The 20,286-nt window shown below is 41.8% G+C and overlaps 2 protein-coding genes across 3 annotated transcripts; one reads left to right on the top strand and one right to left on the bottom strand.

Moving 5' to 3' along the window:
• Positions 1-1,152: 1,152 nt before the first annotated feature.
• On the top strand, positions 1,153-13,544 carry rnf214 (ring finger protein 214). Of its 2 annotated transcripts, none has more exons than XM_029250759.1 (16): positions 1,153-1,202; positions 1,817-1,896; positions 3,134-3,260; positions 3,493-3,552; positions 4,352-4,492; positions 5,128-5,261; positions 5,449-5,517; positions 5,601-5,697; positions 6,504-6,595; positions 8,303-8,390; positions 8,488-8,583; positions 8,937-9,286; positions 9,533-9,650; positions 9,909-10,007; positions 10,135-10,236; positions 11,955-13,544. In XM_029250759.1, the coding sequence occupies exons 2-16, from the start codon at positions 1,823-1,825 to the stop codon at positions 12,015-12,017; spliced, it is 1,710 nt and encodes a 569-aa protein (XP_029106592.1). In that variant the 5' UTR covers positions 1,153-1,202; positions 1,817-1,822; the 3' UTR covers positions 12,018-13,544. The 2 variants fall into 2 exon arrangements, with proteins under 2 accessions (XP_029106592.1, XP_029106593.1); XM_029250760.1 differs by lacking the exon at positions 1,153-1,202 and adding an exon at positions 1,240-1,495.
• On the bottom strand, positions 13,388-20,286 carry ckma (creatine kinase, muscle a). The gene is made up of 8 exons (XM_018751823.1): positions 20,193-20,286; positions 17,632-17,842; positions 17,142-17,296; positions 16,356-16,488; positions 15,793-15,964; positions 14,893-15,016; positions 14,002-14,191; positions 13,388-13,847 (listed from the first exon to the last, which is right to left on the bottom strand). The coding sequence occupies exons 2-8, from the start codon at positions 17,822-17,824 to the stop codon at positions 13,669-13,671; spliced, it is 1,146 nt and encodes a 381-aa protein (XP_018607339.1). The 5' UTR covers positions 17,825-17,842; positions 20,193-20,286; the 3' UTR covers positions 13,388-13,668.

The raw sequence follows: 20,286 nt of genomic DNA, 5'->3' as shown, positions 1-20,286 counted from the left end.
GCTAAATGAATAAGCCCTGTGTTGCCGGGTAGGCTCCGGCTCCCCGTGACCCCGTATGGGACAAGCGGTTCTGAAAAAAATGTTTTCAAGACAATTTACAGTATTAACTTTATATGCTAAGAGACTTACAGCTGATTACCTGTTTGGAGGAAATTGATGCAATGCATCACATCCATAATGAGCTAATATTTGTATCTGAACTGACTTTGGATAATGCATTTACGAGTGTGACAAACACTCGTGCAAGCATGCAACTGATAATCACTTTTTCGATTCTGTACCACACACACCCAAAGCTTTTTACTTTAGTAGCAATGCTTCCTGATGGTTTCAAAAATGCAAAGCCAGGGGCGTTGAAGAAGCTAGTAAAAGGACTTCCATAATCACAACCCTGGTAATGTGATTATAATCAAAAATTAAAAACTGGATATCAAAAAGGTTTTTGAGAAGTCATTTTTTTTTCAATATTACTTTGAGAGGCTGGTCTGAGAGAATATCTGAAAGAACAAGGTCAAAGCCATTAGTGAAGAAAACTGGGAAATAAATCACTGCAATCAATCACTGGACTAATGTGCCAGTACAGCGGTTCCCTCACCTGGCAAAGTGGTGTAAAATACTTGCTCTTCACAACAATACTCAAACATTTTAAACACGTTATTCTGCTGGATTTGCATTCAAAGTGACCAAATAGAAGGAAGTACACCAAAAATGACTGGAATGAAATGTTCCTATTTTATGTGTACTTAATTAATAAAAGGATCAAGTGGCGATGCAGCCCTGGCCTGGACACATAAACTGTTTCACTGCGATTCTCCAGCAACAACAGTAGAAGCTGTAAATATTCCTTACATATCATATGTGTCACAAAGACCCGGTGTGGGATGACTCACAATATATTTTATTTAACAGAATATTTTTTCAGCATATCTTTCCTTAAGCACTATCTTGACTTCACTAAGACTGAAAAGTGTTTGAGTACTTTAAATTTAATATCTATAGTGCTAAAGTGACCACATTTATTTATTTATTGCTGACTATTCTGGGTAACGACGGATAAATTTTGTAAATACTACCCATATATTTCTACGAACAAATAAATGCGTATTACGCCAAAAAGACGAGCTTTTATTTTGAAATGCGGAATTGCGTTACACCGGAAGTAGAAAATCTGCTTTAATGTCGGAGCAATTCAAACTGAAAGTGTACGTGCTTCTCGTTCGTATAACTGGCTTGGTAAAATATTTAACAAATATGGAAGCGCCTCTTTTTTTCCCCACGTTGCATTTCGAAAAAAAATAAATGTTTTCAATAGGCGAGGGAAAAAGTGATAAAGCTGCTCACAACGCTCGTGACGTGAACTAACCAGCAGCCGTGAACACGAACAAAGGGTTGGTGTTGTGCTTTGTTTTTGAAGCGTAACTATGTTTCAAGGCCTGACTTCTTAAACACACAGGTGCGCGTCTGATGAATAGTTTTAAACGTACGCAAGAAAGAGGTTAGTGTGGAACTTTTTAAGAACGACTGCACGCAGTGGGCTACTAGTATTGTGTAGCTCCGATTAGCTGGCGTCGCTAGTTGCGGTTAGCAGGGGCGCCTCGCGACACGCGCTCGGGACGTCGTTGCGTCACACGGCGCCGCACAAACACACAGATCTTCCCGAGAATAAGTTTGGCGCCGACCTTTGCTTAGCCGCGGCCCGGCGCACGTGTATGGATGCCGGCGGCGTTGCGGAAGCGCCAGTTCTAATTAAAATTGGTCACGTTGGAGATTTGCCTTCTCAGTGTGTCCATCATCATCATCATCATGTCCTTCGCAGGTGGTGATGGACGGCGCAGCCCTTCCCGAGGAGGACACCCCTCGCTGGAGTGTGGAGGAGGAGATGTCCAACCAGCTCATGTAATAAGGCCTGCAAACACCTCTCTCTCTCTCTCGCACTGGTGCCTTAGATTTACATTTATTCACTTAGCAGATGCTTTTTTCCAAAGCGACTTATAATAATGGATACTATGTTACTGCACACGTTCACCAAGGTGACTTACACTGCTAGATACACAACTAATGGGTCACTGATCCATGCTTCAGTGGAACACACTCTCTCTCTGTCACTCACACACTATAGTATGGGGAACCTGAACAGCATGTCTTTGGAGTGTGGGAGGAAACCAGAGCACCCGGAGGAAACCCACACAGATACGGGGAGAACATGCAAACTCCACACAGACTGAGCGGGGATCGAACCCATGTTCTCTCGCACCACCCAGGTGTTGTGAGACAGGAGCGCTACTCCTGCCTCTTCTGTGTCGGCTCTGTCCTGTTTTACAAATTCCTCTGTGGTTGTGCTTTGACTTTTAAAGGCCTCGTGTGACTAATCCAGACCTGAGGGTTCAGAACATGGCATTTCTGAGTATTTAGAAGCTGGTATTTAGGTTGAAAAGTGAACAGGTAGTCCTACTACCCTCATTCCTTACACTCCTGGTTCACCTGAAACACCTTTTTGTGGCTCTCAGTGGAAAGTGGAGGAAACCACCTTACCCCAGTAGTCTGAAAAGCGATTCGTAAAATTACTGTGATTGCGTTACTTCATTTTAGCTTTTTCTCCCAAGCAACTTCCAATGAACTCTATCTAGTGTTATCAGCCCACACATCTTATTCACCAAGGTGACTTACGCTGCTAGATACATTACTTACAATGGGTCACTCATCCATACATCAGTGGAACACACTCTGTGTCATTCACACACTATGGGGGAACCTGAACAGCATGTCTTTAGATTGTGGGAGGAAACCAGAGCACCCACACACAGGGAACTCGTGCAGTTCCCACACAGACTGAGCAGGGATCGAACTCGCATCCTCTTGCACCACTTATAACTTATAAGGCACCGTGCGGCAGCATTGCTACTTGCTGTGCTGTCATGCCATCCTGAAGTCCTGGAATTAATTTGCCTTACTTATGATGATGTGTTTTTTTTTTTTTTTTGGGGGGGGGGACTGGCACTCTTTGCTGCAACTCTATCTGAGAATCGAGAGAATTGGTTACCTGTGCATTTACTTCCTTACAATGAAACTTGTTGGGAAAGAAAATGTATTGCGTGCCTAACTTAACTGACCCCTGTGCATCTACATCCTGTAGGTCCTGGTCCCTGGAGGAGGCCAGCTGCTGGGTGGCTCCATTTGGAGACACGGGAGACCAGCTGTACGGCATGGGGCTTCCTGGGCAGGGTACCAAAACAGAGAAACAAGAGGACAAACAAGTTGAGGTATGGATCTGTAAACTGACTTGAGTTAAAGGAAGTGGACAAGGTGTTGCTGTGTATGGTTGGAAAAGTAAATGTGTATTATGAATGCTCTTTGCATTTTTTATATGTTATTGGTTAAGTACGTTATGATGCATAACTGCGCTTTGCTATAAGACAGCTGAACTCCTAGCTCGGTTCTACTCTGTGGGTCTGTGTGATCGTAGCTGACGCGCTTGTCTGTCTCCCCCAACAGACAGAGCCATGGACATTAGAGACGGCAGTCAACACTGAGGAGAACTGGGAGTCATTGATGGTACCATGCGCACCGAGTTCACGTGTTTACACACTGCATGTAGTTTTGTACTCTCAGGTGGGAAACAACCTCCACAGTGCTGTCCCAACGTCAGAGCATGAGAGCTTGTTATCTCCGTGGTCACGCAGTGGTTCTTTTCATTTGGGATGTCTTGGTGCAGTGCTTCAAAGATGACTGAAATGATCTGTGACATCGCTTTCGCTTATTTTTTGCAGAGTAGATTGCTGTGCTACGGACAATATGCAGTCTGTATGTCATAGAGAGGCGGAAAACCTGATTTGAAGCTCTTGTATAAATTAACGTCGCCTATGAAACACAGCTGCTTTGTAGTTTTTTGTATGATTAAAATCGTGAGATATACGTGCTTTTTCTCTCCTTTTATAGCTGTATAGCTCTACGGGCAGCTAGTAGCGTAGTGGTTAGAGCTGCCACCCTTGACCCTGAAGGTCACGTGTTCGAATCTCCTCTCCGACTGTAGTACCCTTGAACAAGATATTTGCCCTAAAATTGCTCCTGTAAAATTACCCTGCTGTACAAAAGGGTAACTAACTGTATGTAGATTAACATTGTAAATTGCTTTGGAGAAAAGCATCAGCTGAATAAATGTACAGTGAATGAAATTCTTAGTCACGACCACATTTTCAGAAAGTCACTTGGAAGGCAAACAAATCTCAGAGAAGGAATTGCAAAAAACGGAATGAAATGTTGCGTCGTACTTTGTGATAAACCATAATGCATGGGTATTTTGTATCCCTTCTTGCATTTGTTTGTCACCTTCAGTCTCTTCTTATGTTTGCAGAAGTCAGTGGGCGATTACAGTGCACAGCTGAGCCTGAGGTATGAGGCTTTACACAAAGAGCAGGAGGTGGAGCAAGTGAAAGATGAAAGCCAAATGAAGCTCCTGGAGCTCAAGAGGGAAGATGCCATACGGCAGCAGCAGGTCAGCAATCGGGAGACATTAAATATCTCATACAGTGGTCCAAACAACATTTCAAAGAAATGTCAGATAATTTGAATTGCTGCCCAGAGGAAGTGTTCTCTTAGAGCAGCACATATGAACCATTGCTAGTTTTATAAGCTCACCATCAGCCTGTGTGGAAATTTACATTTACATTAATTCATTTAGCAGGCGCTTTGGTCCAAAGTGACGTACATCTCGGCAAAAGTACAATTTATGCATTACATTAAGAGAAAGAGACATAGCTGACTAATTTAACAGAGTGACTAATCTGGGTAGTTGGTCGATTATTGTTGGGTTTATACATTGCATATTCACAAATTAGAGAAAGGGTCTTATGATTGAATGAAAAGGTCTCATTAAATTGGTGTCATTTGAACATAGTTGCTTGTGGTTAAGGACAGAAACTTATCATTTGAAAGGGGCCAGTTTAAGTGTCCTTCCCTTACACTCAACTGTAAGGAGCAGATTAGTAATTTGCTTTAGTTAAAAAATATAAAGTAATCCAGGCAATGGTAATGCTACAGATTTATTAGCCTGTTATTACTTGTAATTTGTTTTTAGGATTACATCAGCTTGCAGAATCCGTCTTGAGTAGCGAATTTCGTTTTGCACAGGCGCTGATTGACAAGATGGAGTCCCTACAAGTGAAGCTCAAATTGAATTGCTACAAGACCACACGCAAGAACTTCAGTGCCAAGAAGGCAGAGCTGTCTGAAGAACGGGACCGGCTAAAGGAGGACGCAAACAGGTGATGGGGTGTGACGGGACTGGGGGTCACCATGAGAAGAACAGGGACAAATGAGTGCATCCATAAGAGATCAGGGTAAAAGTAAGGTGGACGATATGGAAGAGAGAGTGCAAAGAGCGATGGAGTTAAAGGTGTGTTAACATGCGTGATAAGACCATCTGAACCGATTTCTCTGTCCTCGTGTCAGACTATCTGTGGAGCTGGAGGATGCAGACAAAAAACTGGCATCACTAGTAAAAGAGCAGACTGAGGAAAGGTAAGACTCCGCACGCAAGCCTTTGCCTTGGACGTTCCCACCACGTCGAAACGTCACGTTCGAAAGTGTGTTTTTCTGCACAGCGACACGTTACAGCGCGAGATTGCCGATTTGCACAAGGAGATGAATCGACTGCAAAAAGGGTATGAGGAGGCCAGCCAAGCCGCTCTAAAGGATGAGGTAAGGGCTCTGTCTGCTTGCCTGCTTGTAAACTGGCCTGACTCAGTGGTTCATTGAATTAACGGCAGGTTTAAAAACTTAACTAAAAGCATTGCCTGAGGACTTACTGTAATTTGTACTCTTCAATAAATATTAAGAATTTAAGATGTCTTTTTTTACCTTGTAAAATGCAATAAAAAAAATGACTTCATGGTTTGTTACTGAGGGATTACGCTAAATATGGGACAAGTTATTTCATTGTGTTAGTGAATCACGTTGGAATTTAATATCCGTTAATTGTTTGCTCATGTTTTCTTGACACAAATGTACATGGCAGAGTTTTACAATGTCTTCACTGAAAAGGGTGTTCCTCCAAAAGACTGAAAAATTGTAGTCATGAGCTACTGCATTCAGTTCTGCATGATTTTTGTGTTGTGCGGTTTGTCCCGTGAACAGCTCAGGACAGGAGGTCACTCAAAGCAGGGCGGCGATCTCCTGGGTTAAATCAAGAGTCGGGGAAAAAATCATGAGAATATTGAGGGGGAAATGCTTAATAGATTTTAAGTTTTTCTATAGGTCTGTTAATATTAATATGAAAGTCCTGCATGTTCAAGTGTGTGTTTCAGCACATGGGGATGTGCACCTACAGTATTTCAGAAACATAGAAACCATATTTGAAGAAACTGCTGTGATCTATTACCTTGATCAATTGTACATTCTTTGTAGAGTATACCAAAGCATTCTAATTATATTTTAGCCAATTTTAAGTGAGCTACTTATGTGTGGAATGTGAACTGATGGTTTTTTTTTTTTTTTTTTTTGTTTAGATATCTGCTGTGGAGATGCAGCGTGAAGCAAGTATCTCTCAAGTGGAGGAGTGGCTAGCAAGTGCCCAGCGATACCTCGATATGCTCCGGAGGTATGGTGCCTGTCGCTGCCCGTCAGCTCCTTCTTTCGCGTGTCTCTCTCGGTTCTGTTCGATTCATCTTTGTGTTTGGTTTGGATGTTATCACTGTAAAACAGGCCCCTTCAATTGGCAGTCCAAGGCCCAAGTCCAGTCTCTGATTATATTTACATTTGTTCATTTAGCTGATGCTTTTCTCCAAAGTGACTTAGTGTTATGATTATAATTATTAGTTACAATCTTTTACAAAGATTTACTCATTTTTACAGCTGGGTAAGGCTACTGGACCAATTTAGCATAGGTACCTTACTCAAAGGTACTACAGGCAGAGGTGGGGATCGAACCTACGACCTTTGGATCCAGAGGCAGCAACTCTAACCACTACGCTACCAGCTGTCCCCAGAATAATTTTTATCCGACTCTCTTTTTCTGATTTTGAATATTAAAAATGAAATGCATTTTTCTCTGCAAAAAAAGCTGTTTCTGGCCAGAAATGTAACGACTCCAAATTCTTCAAATAGGGAACTGCTCTTCTTCTTTGCCCCAGCCCTTGTTGTCCAATCCTGGTTGGTTGCTTCTGACACCCGCCCTCCGAAGCTTGACAAAGTCTCAAGGTTCCGCACTATTCTAGGTATCTCCTTCTCTTGAAGAGAAAAGTCGACGGTGAAAATAGACACTTTAGTAATGACCGGACTGAGAAATATCGATTTATAAATACTGTAAGGTAGTTCTGCTTGCTTTGATGTATATGTGCGAATCAAGGTTTTCGCATATGACTGGCATTAAAATGGACATTTGGAGTGCTGCCCCCTCTGCAGAAGTGTCTGGGGGTGTTGGTCTACATGGTATAAACCATAACTTTACAGCTCTTGCTAAGTAAGTTCAGTTTTAGTCATTAGAAGACAAATAGAGCACTGGTTGGTAGTTGTGCACCTTACATAAACATAGATTAGAAGGAAAAAAAAAATAGGGTAAAGTAAGATTGCATAACAAAACGACCCTGTGTTCCTGTGGATGTCTTCTGTTCTCTTAAAATGAAATCTAACAAATTTGATTATAAAAAATGTAACGGAAAAACGTATCAAGAGCAAGACAGTCCATCCCATTGCTACACACTTAAAGGGCATCCCTCAGTACATTTTTTTTTTCTTTTTTTGCATGGATTTTGTGAATGTAATTCATATTAATTCAAATGTCAGTATTAATGGTAATAAACACCTTTTAATACACAGTATTATATTTAGTGTTGTTTTTCGTGTTCACATATAAGTGTTGAGGTCTGAGAAATTATTATTTTTTTTTTTTTTTTTATTTAAGAGAGGTTTGGCCCTCCATCATTTACATGATTTGGCCCTCATGAGATCCCTGCTCCAAATACTAAAGGTTCACTACATAGACCTGTGAAAAGAATATTGGCTGCCTTCTTCTGTATAGCATCTTTGTAATTTTCACTTTTCAAATTGGTTTTTAGATCGAGTCACTGCTGATTATCGATTTATGCAAAGAACTAAGCAGACAAGATTAAGAGAATGGGGGGAAGAAATAAAGGAAGTTTTAGATTTATACCTATATATATATATATATATATATATATATATATATATATATATATATATAAGGAAAATACAGGCCTTTAATGTTTTGCTAGCTTTACTATACCAGAATGATATAAATGTATTTAAATTGTTTCCTTCTACTTTTTCTGGCATTTGCCTTTAACAGGTCAGACGCCTCCCACCAGAACATGCAGCGCAGGCTGGAATGGGAAAAAAAAGTAGCAGCTGCCCGCAGCAGCCTGGGGAACTTGCAGGTAAGGTGGAGGAAAGTGGAGCGGGAAACTTTGTAAGTGGTCACTGCCTCCATCTGTGTTTCTAAGCATCGTGCCTTTGCCTTTTTTCCTTTCTCAGCGCAGTTTCAATGAGCAGCTGCAGTTCCTCCGCCAAGGTGAGCAGCTGGACAGCCTTGTCCCTGTCACGCTGCCCTCTCTTCCCCACATCCCCTCGGTTAGTAAGCCTGTCTCAATATGTTCGCACATCTTTGCATACAGGTTGAATGACTCTGGATCATTTTTGTCAGTTTCTTTTTTGAGCAGTGGGTTTGCAGAATATCCATTGTATCAGAGATAAGGCCATGCCTTTAAAAAGGAAGCACAGTTTTAAAAAAAAAAAAAAAAAAAAAAAAATGTGTCTAGGGTTTCCCATCATGAAAAGTTGTTTCATAATTATTGTATCTGAAAATATCACTTATAGACCTGTCTGTTAGTTTACACCGGCTATAAATTGCAGTGACATTGTTAGGTAACTGTTGCCTTTCCCTGTGACTGACGGTTCATGAAGAACAATTCATTCTCTTCTAGCTTGAATTTCAGATGGGCCTTCCTGCTTCATTTGCACCAATGCACATGCCTCCCGTCTTCATTCCTTCCCCTGCGATTGTACTTCAGCCTCATTTCCCATCAGCCGCCACCAATTCCAGTCACGCTAGATCAAACTCCAAATCTGGAACTCCGGCCCATCAGCCTGTAGCCTCAACAGTCCCTCACACCACCCTTTTAAACAAATTAAACACCCCTTCAAGACCCCTGTCCCCTGCCAAGCCTGCTCCCGTTGCACAGCCTGCTTCGGCTCCCGCCGACACTGCACAGCCTGCCGGTTTACTCGACAAACTGTTGGAGAAGCTGGGGGCCCGATTCCCACATTGCAGCAGGTACTGCCTATCCTGTCCTTATAGTATAAAGGCGAAGATTGATATGTGTGCCTCAATTTACTCAAGCCAATCATATTTGAATTTTAATTTAAACGGGGGAAAAAAACATGGTTAAGGTTTCAGTCTGGAGTCTATTCTTTGAAATAAAAGGTGTTTCTATCTGTATACATGTTTCCTTTCATGGTAGCGGTTCAGGTTACTTTTGCATAAGTCCTGCACGCTTACAGGGCACTCCTCTCTCTTTAGGAACCAGCTCATGTCTGCGTTACAGCAAATCAAATCAGCTCGGGGCACCATGGCAGGCCTCTCCATTGAGGATCTCACCCAGCAGGTAGCACAGAGACTGGCCCAGACAGAGAAACCGGTGAGAAACACACACACACGCGTGCACACCTCTGCATATGCATGTGCATTCACTACAGAGCAATAGTACCACCACTCCCAGATAGCAAGGAGATAAGTTCTCACAGCTGCCTACACCTGGAAGTTATTACAGTTGTTATAAGAGTCAACAAAACCACATTTGTTTTTGAGCCCAGAGGTTTGTTTTGGTTAAGCTGAAGTAACCTGAGCAAGAAAGGGAATCGGAATTAGCGGTGTTTCTCGTCTCGCTTATTCTCAGGCTTTAGGTCCAATTGGGCCTCTTCAGCATGCCCAGCGGCCCACGCGTCCTACACAAGGATCTGCTGCAGCCCATGTCTTTGACATTAGGACCTCACAGGTATGATATCCTGCGCGGAGTTTATACTGTTTTGTGACTGACTGTTGTTGGTGTGTCCTGATGGCGCGGTGTCTTGCTTTCACGTGTTTCTGACACGTGTTTAAGAAGGTCTGTCTTTCTGCTCCAGAACGTGACTTCCAACAGTCGCAAATTGTGCCTGATGTGCCAGAACCAGGTGGAGGCTGGAACCCAGCACAATATGAGCTGCTCCCACATCGTGCACAAGGAGGTAGGAACACCAGTGGTACTACGGTATTACTGGTCCGACACATTAACAGCAACTTGGGTAGCTGTTGCTTTCACAAGGAGCTCTCTTGATGCTGCGTTCTACCAGAGTAAAAGTGTCACGTGGATTTTAGCTACTAATTACATTTGATTGAAACAATGTTCTTATATTTTCCTGGCATGGTTTTTTTTTATTTTTTTTTTATACATGTTAATGACAAGCTGTTCTAGGTAAATTGAATTTCCAATTCTAAAAGTATGGGAACTTCCTTTATGCTTGTGTTGTTGTCATGACTCACTCACACATTTTGAACTTTTTTCTGTTAAAATTACAATCTTCAGTTAATTTTATTTGCATTTTCTGTTTGTGGCAAGTCTCGGTGAACGAAAAGTGGTTGATGGAAACCATGCACATTCTTGGATGCTGAACAAAGTATTTTCTAGAATATAGGAATTCCCTGGTGTTCGGAACAGGGCGTATTCATTATTAAAGTGTGCCACATTCCTGTATGCGTCAAAGGCCTGCCTCCTACAGCTTTGAGGGAGTATGTGCCGAGTTTAAAACAAGAAAACAGTGGAACGCTACATTCATAGGTTATGTATGAAATGATGTACGTCATGGGAAGTATTGGTGTAGGCAGTATTAAATTTGTATTTCTCTCTATCTCTGTCCACAGATGAGCTAAATTTTTCCAAAGATTAATGCTGAATGTCCTTTTCGTGTGGCATTTAAGTTCAGTGACCTTAGTCATCACATCGCATCGTCTGAACCGCTTGTCCTATACGGGATCGCGGGGAGCCGGGGCCTAACCCGGCAACACAGGGCATGAGGCTGGAGGGGACACACCCAGGACGGAACGCCAGTCCATCGCAAGGCACCCTAAGCGGGACACGAACCCGAGACCCACCGGAGAGCAGGACGAGGGCCAAGCCTAAGCCACTGCGCCCCCTGACCTTAGTCATGTCTTCAGTTAATTCTAAGGTGTATACAGTGTTGTTTATATACTACAAACTTTTTTCTTTTAAGTTTATTTATAAAGATCTAGTTTGGTTTTGGGGGGTCATGGTGGCACAGTGCGTTTGGCCGGTTCCCACTGTGTGGCGGGTCGGGTTTGAGCCCTGCTTTGAGGTGCCTTGTGACGGACTGGCATCCCGTCCTGAGTGTCCCCCATGTCCCCGTTCGGCCTTGCGCCCTGCGATGCTGGGTTAGGCTCCGGCTCGCCGCGACCCCATTCGAGACAAGCTTGTGGTTGACGGTTGGTTGGTTGGTAGTTTGGTTTTCCGTAATTTAAGAAAATATATTGAGAACCTTGTAATGTGTTTAGAAGAGCATGTTTAAAAAGGCTGACTTATTTGACAGATGAATTATGCCATTCATTCTGAAAGTTTTAAAAAAAAAACCGGACTCTATCTTTTGCTGGAATACTTGGTGGAATCTTGTGACACCTCCAACACTGTCATGTAATGGAATGTCACTACGCAATTTTCCATTAAAACAGAAACTGGGGGATTTGCCAAACAATCTTTTGGACAGAAAGTTCCAGGAAAAAAAAAGTAGAGTTTTGCTGAAAGTACCCAGAAATACAAATAATCATTTAGGTGAGCAGTGGGGTTTCCCCTGATGTTACAAGAAGTAGCTGCAGGAAATTCCCACGCGCCACAGGTAATTTGACATTAAATCATAATTTGCATTTCTGCCATTACTTTTTTTTTTTTTTCCAGTGTATCAGCTTGTGGCTGCAGTCCAGCAAGAACAACTCCTGTCCCTTCTGTCCATCCAAGTGACCAAATTCCAGGAAGAAGTTTGGAGGTTTGAGGAAAATCTCTGAACGAATCTGTAACAAGACGAATGTGTTTTTGTCTTTTCTTCTCTTTTGGCCACCTGCTCATTTTCAAAATTGTGTAATGGCAGATCATTTGATGAATTGATACAGAAATGTTGTCCAATTTCAGTTCTTTAAATTAGGGGTGGACTCTTTAACCCAATACGCTTTAATGCTGTATTATAGACTTATTTAACATAATTTGTCACTTTTTTCTTATTTGAAATTCAAGTAAAGTACTGCTTTCATTAATTTTGATCAGCCATGTTTGAATGTCTTCAAGTGTCAGTAGGAATAAATTTCAAAGAAATTTACTTGAGACCTCTGAAGTTTTTTACATTTGCTTTAACAGTGCAGTGGTTCTTAGAATTTCTTATGGATAAATGATGTAAAACCATGTTTTATTTCTGAATCCATTTTTAGTGATGTCAGTTATCAGTTTGCACAGTTTCATAAAGCTAATAGAACATCATTGGGTCTTTAACAGACTCCCAGTAGGTTGTTGTAGGGTTGATTTTAATATTAATGCAGCTCAGATGTTTCAGTGACCCTACACAGTTACTTAGCCAAGTTTATACAAATATTAGATGTTACCTCGATTTTGGTTGGAAAGCACCTATGACTAGAGTTGATTTTCACTGTCAGTGAATGCACCACATTCAAGGGGCTTAATTTTTTTAATTTTTTTTTTTAACCCAAGAATTAAAAGTAATTTAGGGGCTTCTTTCTAGTTGTCCTCCTGAAACAGACAGATGCATTGCTAAAAAGACACTTGATCACTGACAGGGTTTCACTTTTCATAGCTCTGTGGCTTTGGCAGTATTGCAGCTGTACTCTTGGCCTCTTTGCTGACAGCTGTCTTCTCTCAGTTTAATACGACATCCCGAGTTTGGCTACGTTTGGGTTGTACTTTAATTTCTGCTAGGAAAGTTCAAAGCTTTGCTGCCAATTTTTAACTGTTTCTTTGTCACGTATGACTTCATTAATGTTTTATTATAATGGCAAAGTACGACTGGGGCTCAGTGTATGCTGTTTAATAAATGCATGCACCATTCTTCATCCTGTTATTGATCACCAATATTCAAACTCAAGAGACAAACTGTAAGCACTGTGGAAATGAGGTGAATTATTCTGGTGCCACATTTTGAATTTGTTTTAATTTCTTCTGATATTTACACAGAAGCTACTCCGAGTGGCACGGGGACATTTGCATTAGCTGTTATTGACTGTGACGTAGTGGTTACTGTTATGACTTTTTTCACCTTTTTGTCTTGTATTTTAAAGGTAGTCATTGACTATTGACTTACTGACCACAAGAATGTTACACACTGATTAATTTTTAATGGGGCCAATTTTATTTAATTTGATTACTTTGTACAACCAAAAGAGAAATTCAAATTAAGGTGATTTCATAATGTCAGGTGTGCCTGACTTTTGATCCCAGGATGTTACCAACTATACAAGAAACAGAAAAATAACAATGGAAAAAGGGAAAAGAACCAAAAGGGGGAAACAAGGGAGCAGAATTAAGAGTCTCTATAAAGATTACTTTGGTTTTGTCAACATGCTTGATAGTTCAGTTAATTTGAAATATAGAAAAGGTGTAGCTCCCTTTACTTCTGAGAAGGAATCATGCTATCAATGGCCTCTCCCTTTTCCAGCTTTTTCTCCATTTCAACCATGAGCTTCACACCATCAACCACCAGCTGGACCTGCTCCACTTCGGAGGAGCCCAGACGGTCAGCATTGGAGATGTCAAAAACACCACCCACTGATGCAGTGTCCACACCACCTGGTGAAAACAGCACAAGGAGATCTGTTCACTACCTGAATTCTCTAATGCCTTTTCACTTGCCCTCTTGTGAATGAGGTATAAGAGGGGAAAAAAAGTGTGAGAAAGTTCAAATTCTTTCCTAAGCAAAAATTTAAAGGACAGGAAAATGTACCTGTGCCGCGCTTCTGCAGACGCAGCCTGGTGAGAATCTCCTCGAACTTGGGATGGGTGCTCAGCTTGGGCAGCTTGACGTGCACACCGCCACGGAGGCCAGTGCCCAAATTGGAGGGGCAAGTCAGAATGAAGCCAAGATGCTCGTTCCACATGAAACCGTGGTTGTGTTTCTTGAAGATCTCCTCAATCTGACAGATATAGCGAGAGGAAACGCATGAGCAGCTACTGTATAATCCTGCATTTCAATGATTTCCCTCATTTGCAAAACTGGATTATACGTATCACGTCACTTTAAACGTGAAAAAAAAAGTGTTGAATATAAATGTAGAAAAAAATTGTGTATGATCAGTTTTAAGTGCTGAAGTTGTAATTCTTGTTTGCGGTGGCACAGTGAATAGTGCTGCTGTCTAGCACCGGGGTGGTGGAAGAGGACGTGGGTTCGATCCCCACTCTGTATGAAGTTTGCATATTCTCCCTGTGTCTGTGTGGGTTTCCTCCAGGTGCTCTGGTTTCCTCCCACAATCTAAAGACATGCTATTCAGGTTCCCCCATAGTGTGTGAGTGACAAGAGTGTGTTTCACTGATGTATGGATGAGTGACCCATTGTAAGTAGTGTATCTAGCAGTGTAAGTCACCTTGGGGAATAAGGTGTGTGGGCCGATGACTCAGTGAACACTATGTAGTGTTGTTTTGGAGAAAAGTATCTGCCAAATGAAGTAATGTAAATAGGGGCCCTGTCACTGTATACTTGTGAAAGGACTTCAGCATAAATTTTCACAACAGAGTGTATGTCACGTTGTGCGCCGTGAACCACTTGTTACACTTCAGCACGTTTTACCCTTTAAAGCTGTCTTGAATAAAAGCAATTATCAGAAGTAACGATTCACACCTTCTTCAGACCAAGACAGAATCGCCTGAAGACTTCCCTCATGTTGCCACCCTGCTGCATGGAGATGACACGCAGATGATCCTCTTCATTCACCCAGACAAGGAAAGTCTTCTCATCATTGTGCCTTGGTTTAAAAAAAAAAAAAAAAAAAAAAAAAAACTGAATCATAAATTATGTTATCGGATGAATAACTGTCAACAGGTTTTGACATGATGGAAACTACAGAAGTTGTCACATTTTACTAATGTTATAAAACTAGAATAAAAATGAAAATACAAGGGTGAGTCAGAAACGTGACTGCAATATAAAAAGAAGAATTTGCAATAGCATTAATGTGGATATTTTTTTGGCTTAGCCTCATTCAAGAAGCGTCTGAAAATTCCCCTTTTCTGGATTCACTTCATTCCGTGATCTCTCAAGCTCATGTATGGTGTAAATGTTCATACACCGTAACTTTATGATCATGCCCAAATAAGCCTTTACACAGCCGCTACTCCAGTATTATATGTAAATGTTTCTGTACCTTTTTATTTAAATAAAAAAAAAAAAATTGTAGGAAGGTGATCAGGATTCGTCTGTTCTGAGTTTTATGCACCTTCTCAAGCGATGAACATTGGTGCACAAAATAGAAAGAAAAGTTTACTTAATCACACGTCTGCAACTATGTCTCTTTCTCCCAATGTAACGCGCAAATTGTATTTTCTCCGAGATGTACGTCGCTTTGGAGGAAACGCGTCCGCCAAATGAATAAATTGTTAGTAAATGTCGATCAAACGTATGGTAATAAAACTGGAATTCACATGATTTTGGTAGCGTTTATGCCAAAAAATAAACATAAAAAGCCTTACTATTGATGTGCAATAGTGGGTGCAGTGGCAAACATGCCACCATCAGTCTTACCAAATGCCTCTTGCATCAGGCCAGTCGCGAGCCATGCCGGCGGCTAGAAGAAGGGGCGAGACTGGTTTGTCAAAGAGGAAGTGGTCAGCAATCAGCTGCTCCTGCTCCTGGTCAGTCATGTCCTTCAGGGGATAGTATTTGCCCTTGAACTCTCCGCCCAGGCTGTTCAGAGCTGGAAGAATGAAAAAATGATGGAATGAACAATTGTCGGGAAATGGCACGCAGCAGAAACGAAAGATGAGGGCTTTCTCATGTGCTCAAACGAAGCTTTTGCTTAAAAAAAAAAAAAAAAAGTTTGTTTTGCAATGGGCTGATGTTCATTCCCGATCTTGGTACTCTTTCGTTCTACTGAAGCGCTTTGGCAGTCGATTGAATAAACGTAATTACGAAATCAATGGTCTTCCTCGGGCCTGAAATTAAGTGCTGTAAAGTCTCAACACATTGCAACTCTTCCGAAGCCAAAGGACCACCTGTGAGCTGCGCTGTGAGCGACGCAGAGACACGTGAAAAGATCCCATCCCTGCTTTACCGCAGCTGAAGTTGCTCGTTTGACTTCTACTTACCTTCGATAGACAGCTTCTCAATGGCTCTGCGCTCACCGCGGCTGTTATGGGGGGGCAGGGAGTATCCCTTGATGCTGCGTCCGGTACGCACGCGACTGCTCACAACATAGTTAGGGTCAAGGTCATCACCGCCCTGCACGCAGACACGGCACACATCCATTAAAAAAAAAAATGTTCAGTAAAAGTTTTGGTAATTTTTCAAAATCACATTTAGAAAGAGAAAAAAAAAAAAAAAAAATATCGAAAGGTTCTTCCTGAAAATGTTCGTATTTGTAAATGGTGGCACAGCAGACGGGGCTGTTGCACCACAGTTTCTGTGCTGTGGGTTTGGACGTTGGGCTCAAACCCAGCTCAGCCTATGCAGAATTTGTATGGTCTTCTTGTGTGTGGCATCGCACGGTGTCACAGCGAGTAGCGCTGCTGTCTCACAGCGCCCGAGTGGTGCAAGAGAACGTGGGTTGGATCCCTGCTCAGTGTGTGTGTGTGGAGTTTGCATGGGAGACACACCCAGGACAGGACGCTAGTCCATCACAAGGCACCCCAAGCGGGACTCGAACCCCAGACCCACCGGAGAGCAGGACTCGGTCAAACCCGCTGTGTCACCGCACTCCCCAAGGAGTGCTAAATAAATAAGTGTAAATGTAATAAATGTGGGGGTGCGGTGGCGCAGTGGTCCAAAGTGTAGTTAATGCACTCAACAGGACCGCGACTAAAGCCCACAATACAACAAGCACAACAAGCTCTTGTTGATGTAAACATCTCTGAAACGTGATGTAAAAGGCATACCTTCAGGTTCTCATGGTTCAGGTCAGTCCTGTGCTTGTCTGTGGCCTTGTAGCCACCATGACGGTCAGAAATGACAGGATCTAAAAGGTCCTTGAAAACGTCATAGGACTCCTCATCGCCAGCAACACAGCCCACGGTCATGATGAAGGGGTGACCTGCAAAGAGAGCGAATACGATGAGTCAGTGCTTGTTAATCACACCTTCATTTATAATACTCATATAAGTAGTAACACTAAGTGATTCCAAACATTTCACCAAACTTGCATTAAACAAGATCTAACAAGTGTTTCATGTCAAGTCATTAATTGTGCGGGAGCCTGTGTGAAGGGTTTGAGATGAGCTGAGGAATTCTTCAGTTCAGTATAATTATTATGAAGCCTTGTAAATGCAGTTATTTCCCAAATGAACAGGCAATTGCTGGGAGTTGACTGGAAAAAAGCGAAATATTTGTGGACGATGTGTTGACGCTTACGGTAATTGCCGGACTCACCTGGGTTGTCCACTCCGGTCTGAATGACATCATCCAGAGTGTAACCAGTGGGAGTCTGCTTGTCCCTCAGTTTGGCATATATTTCTTTAGTCAACGCCTTGGCCATGTGGTTGTTGTGCTGGGAAAGGTCGGGGAACTCATCATCCAACGAATAGTTCAGCTTGAAGTTGTTGTGAGTGTTTCCAAAAGGCATGGTTGCGTTTCTAAGAGTCTGCAAAAAAAAAAAAAAAGATTCACAAAATGGGAAGACATTATAAAAATCATGCTACAAGTTGAGCAAGTCACAACTTTACTCCATGCATCTGTCATACACGACGTCAAAAATATTGTTGCAGTGCCATTGTGAAAAAGGTCACTTGTTGAATTTGAGTTCAACTGACAGCGTCTCTATTTACACGCTCTTATCATGCCTTGGCGGCATAGCCGGCAGGTACATCACAGCTGCCTCGTGGGTTCAAATCCCGGCCTGTCGGCGCAGAAATACCGTGTTTCCCCACAGTTGTCCGGGATTCCTCCCATGGTCGAAAGACACGCATTTAAGATGCGTCTAAATTTTCTGTAGTGTGAGCATGTGTGTGACAGCCCTGAGACTGAGACGAATCCCACCCGGGATGTGTCCTGCCTCGTGCCCTATGCTTCCACGACAGCCTTCAGACCACCCTGACCCTCACCGGATCATCACACCTTCTTTTTGGCAATTAGGAACAAAAGGATGGCGAGAAAAAACAACCGATGGTGCCGTTTAGTTCATTTTATTTAGATTGGCTAGGCGGCGGCGATAACCACTCCTCACAATGGTTGAATGCTGATGAAGCAAACCACTTAAAAGGATTAAATTACTCCTGCACAACATACCACAGGTCATGTGTCAAGGAAAACCTGTTATCTTACACTCGACTGACTGCCTTCATAAAATAACTCATGTTTCGCCTATAAATAGACAGACTCCATGCTCTGAGCAGCAGAAGATATTTTTAAGCTCATCCCGACCCCCCTTCATACAATCTCAGTCCCTTATTGGACACGATGAGAAGTGTATTGCTCCGTTCTGTCCGCTTCGAAAAGTCTCATTCTTAGTACTTGTCTGAATAATAACAAAGAAAAAAAAAAAAAAAAAAAAAAAAAAAAAAAACACACAACATGTCCACGTTGCTTTCATGGAATATATATTAAAAGTGCTGTGTTACTTGTTTCTGGTTAAATTCAGTTGCCTTTTTTAATATAAAAGCTGCAGTTTTCAGTAATTGCACAAGGCACGGTGCCCAAAGTCAGTCAGCGAAGGGCCTGTTTGCTGGATTTTACCTTAACCGCTACATTTTATTAGCAGCCCACATTAGTGCAGCCACTTCCTAGAATATTTGAATGATCAGGGTTCTTTTTATCAATTACAGTAGAAGAAAATCAAGATCATGTTTTTGTGCAAATCTTCCTGAAGAGGTACAGATGTGACCAAGAGTGAAATATGCAGTCAAAGAATAAACAGAAGGGATTAATGGCCACTCACCTAAGACAGCAACTTTGGCTAAAGTGAAAATCCAGCATGCGTGTGACCTGAGTCAGACAATGCTTGTTCAGTGGGTTATTACAATATTCTTGATGAAAAACTGAATTACACTTGGTAACAGAGGTATCTCTCCATTAGGCAAACTCGGATATCGTGCAGTTGTCAAAACTCACTATACTTGCAAACACAAATTTATGAGCATAGTAAAAATTAATTTCCAGTAACTATGTCCATAAGTAGACATATTTTAGACATACCACGCAAGACACCTATGCTACTAAATGAAATGTACATATTTTTGTTCTATTTTTCATATGAACATTTTCTGCAGACCTACCATTTCTTAAATGTGTGTCATATACAATTAAATTACCATTCTTTCACATACAAGCTCCCATGGTAGAAATCTAACATATGAGAACACATTAGGGCATATATAATGAAAATAGTCACTAGAATTTTTGCTGTTGTTAAAGAACCCTTCTTCCTCAGGTAAACTTGAATTGCCAGTAGTGTACAAGCCAAAAGCCTCACATAGCACATTAATTCAATAATTCAATAATTTCAAACATTTCCTGCTCCAAAGGATTTCCAGACCAGTATCTGTCACTGACACATCTGCTTGTGAATTTGCTCTTTGTTTCCTCCTCCCAGCCTGACTTTGAGAACAACTGGCAGCTTCATTCTACAGCTGTTACTCTCTTTTTCCCTCTGCAGAACTCGACACGCCGTCCCTAATGCAGGAAATATAACTTTCTCTGCCCACCATGCACGTATTGTACGATATATCATTAATCTGAACATATTCCCAGAAAAAAATCATCTATCGTGAGGCTGTAAAGTTGGCAATCAAATTATAAATTGAAATCACACTAGAACCAAAAACACAAAGATCTTTTAATTCCATAAACCCTACGGTATGACACTAAATGTTTGCCTACGACAAGTCTAACTAAAGCAGTTTTTCCAGGCATTTCCGGAAATAAAATTTCTGGAGGTCCTTTCTCCAGCTTTTACGACAGATTTATTAGAGTGTTTTAAGAGACGTCCAGTATACCTGCACAAGAGAATAGCGGTAACAGTCCTTGGGATCAGATCCTGTTCACCAAAACCAAAGTAGGGGTTGCCCAACTTTGAAGGTTGCAAACCAT

This window comes from Scleropages formosus, chromosome 4 (genome assembly GCF_900964775.1).
Source record: "Scleropages formosus chromosome 4, fSclFor1.1, whole genome shotgun sequence".
Classification (NCBI taxonomy): Eukaryota; Metazoa; Chordata; class Actinopteri; order Osteoglossiformes; family Osteoglossidae; genus Scleropages; species Scleropages formosus.
This window is presented reverse-complemented; position numbering and strand designations above follow the sequence as displayed.

Bases quoted from the DNA above. Each gene is read 5' to 3' on its own strand.
- rnf214 (XM_029250759.1), top strand. From the start codon at position 1,823: ATGGACGGCGCAGCCCTTCCCGAGGAGGACACCCCTCGCTGGAGTGTG. The intron at 3,553-4,351 runs GTACCATGCGCA...TTATGTTTGCAG, and splicing joins AGAACTGGGAGTCATTGATG to AAGTCAGTGGGCGATTACAG. The intron at 5,518-5,600 runs GTAAGACTCCGC...TTTTCTGCACAG, and splicing joins AAAGAGCAGACTGAGGAAAG to CGACACGTTACAGCGCGAGA.
- ckma (XM_018751823.1), bottom strand. From the start codon at position 17,824: ATGCCTTTTGGAAACACTCACAACAACTTCAAGCTGAACTATTCGTTG. The intron at 15,965-16,355 runs GTAAGTAGAAGT...TCATTCTTCCAG, and splicing joins TGAGAAGCTGTCTATCGAAG to CTCTGAACAGCCTGGGCGGA. The intron at 14,192-14,892 runs GTGTGAATCGTT...TATATCTGTCAG, and splicing joins TCTGTCTTGGTCTGAAGAAG to ATTGAGGAGATCTTCAAGAA.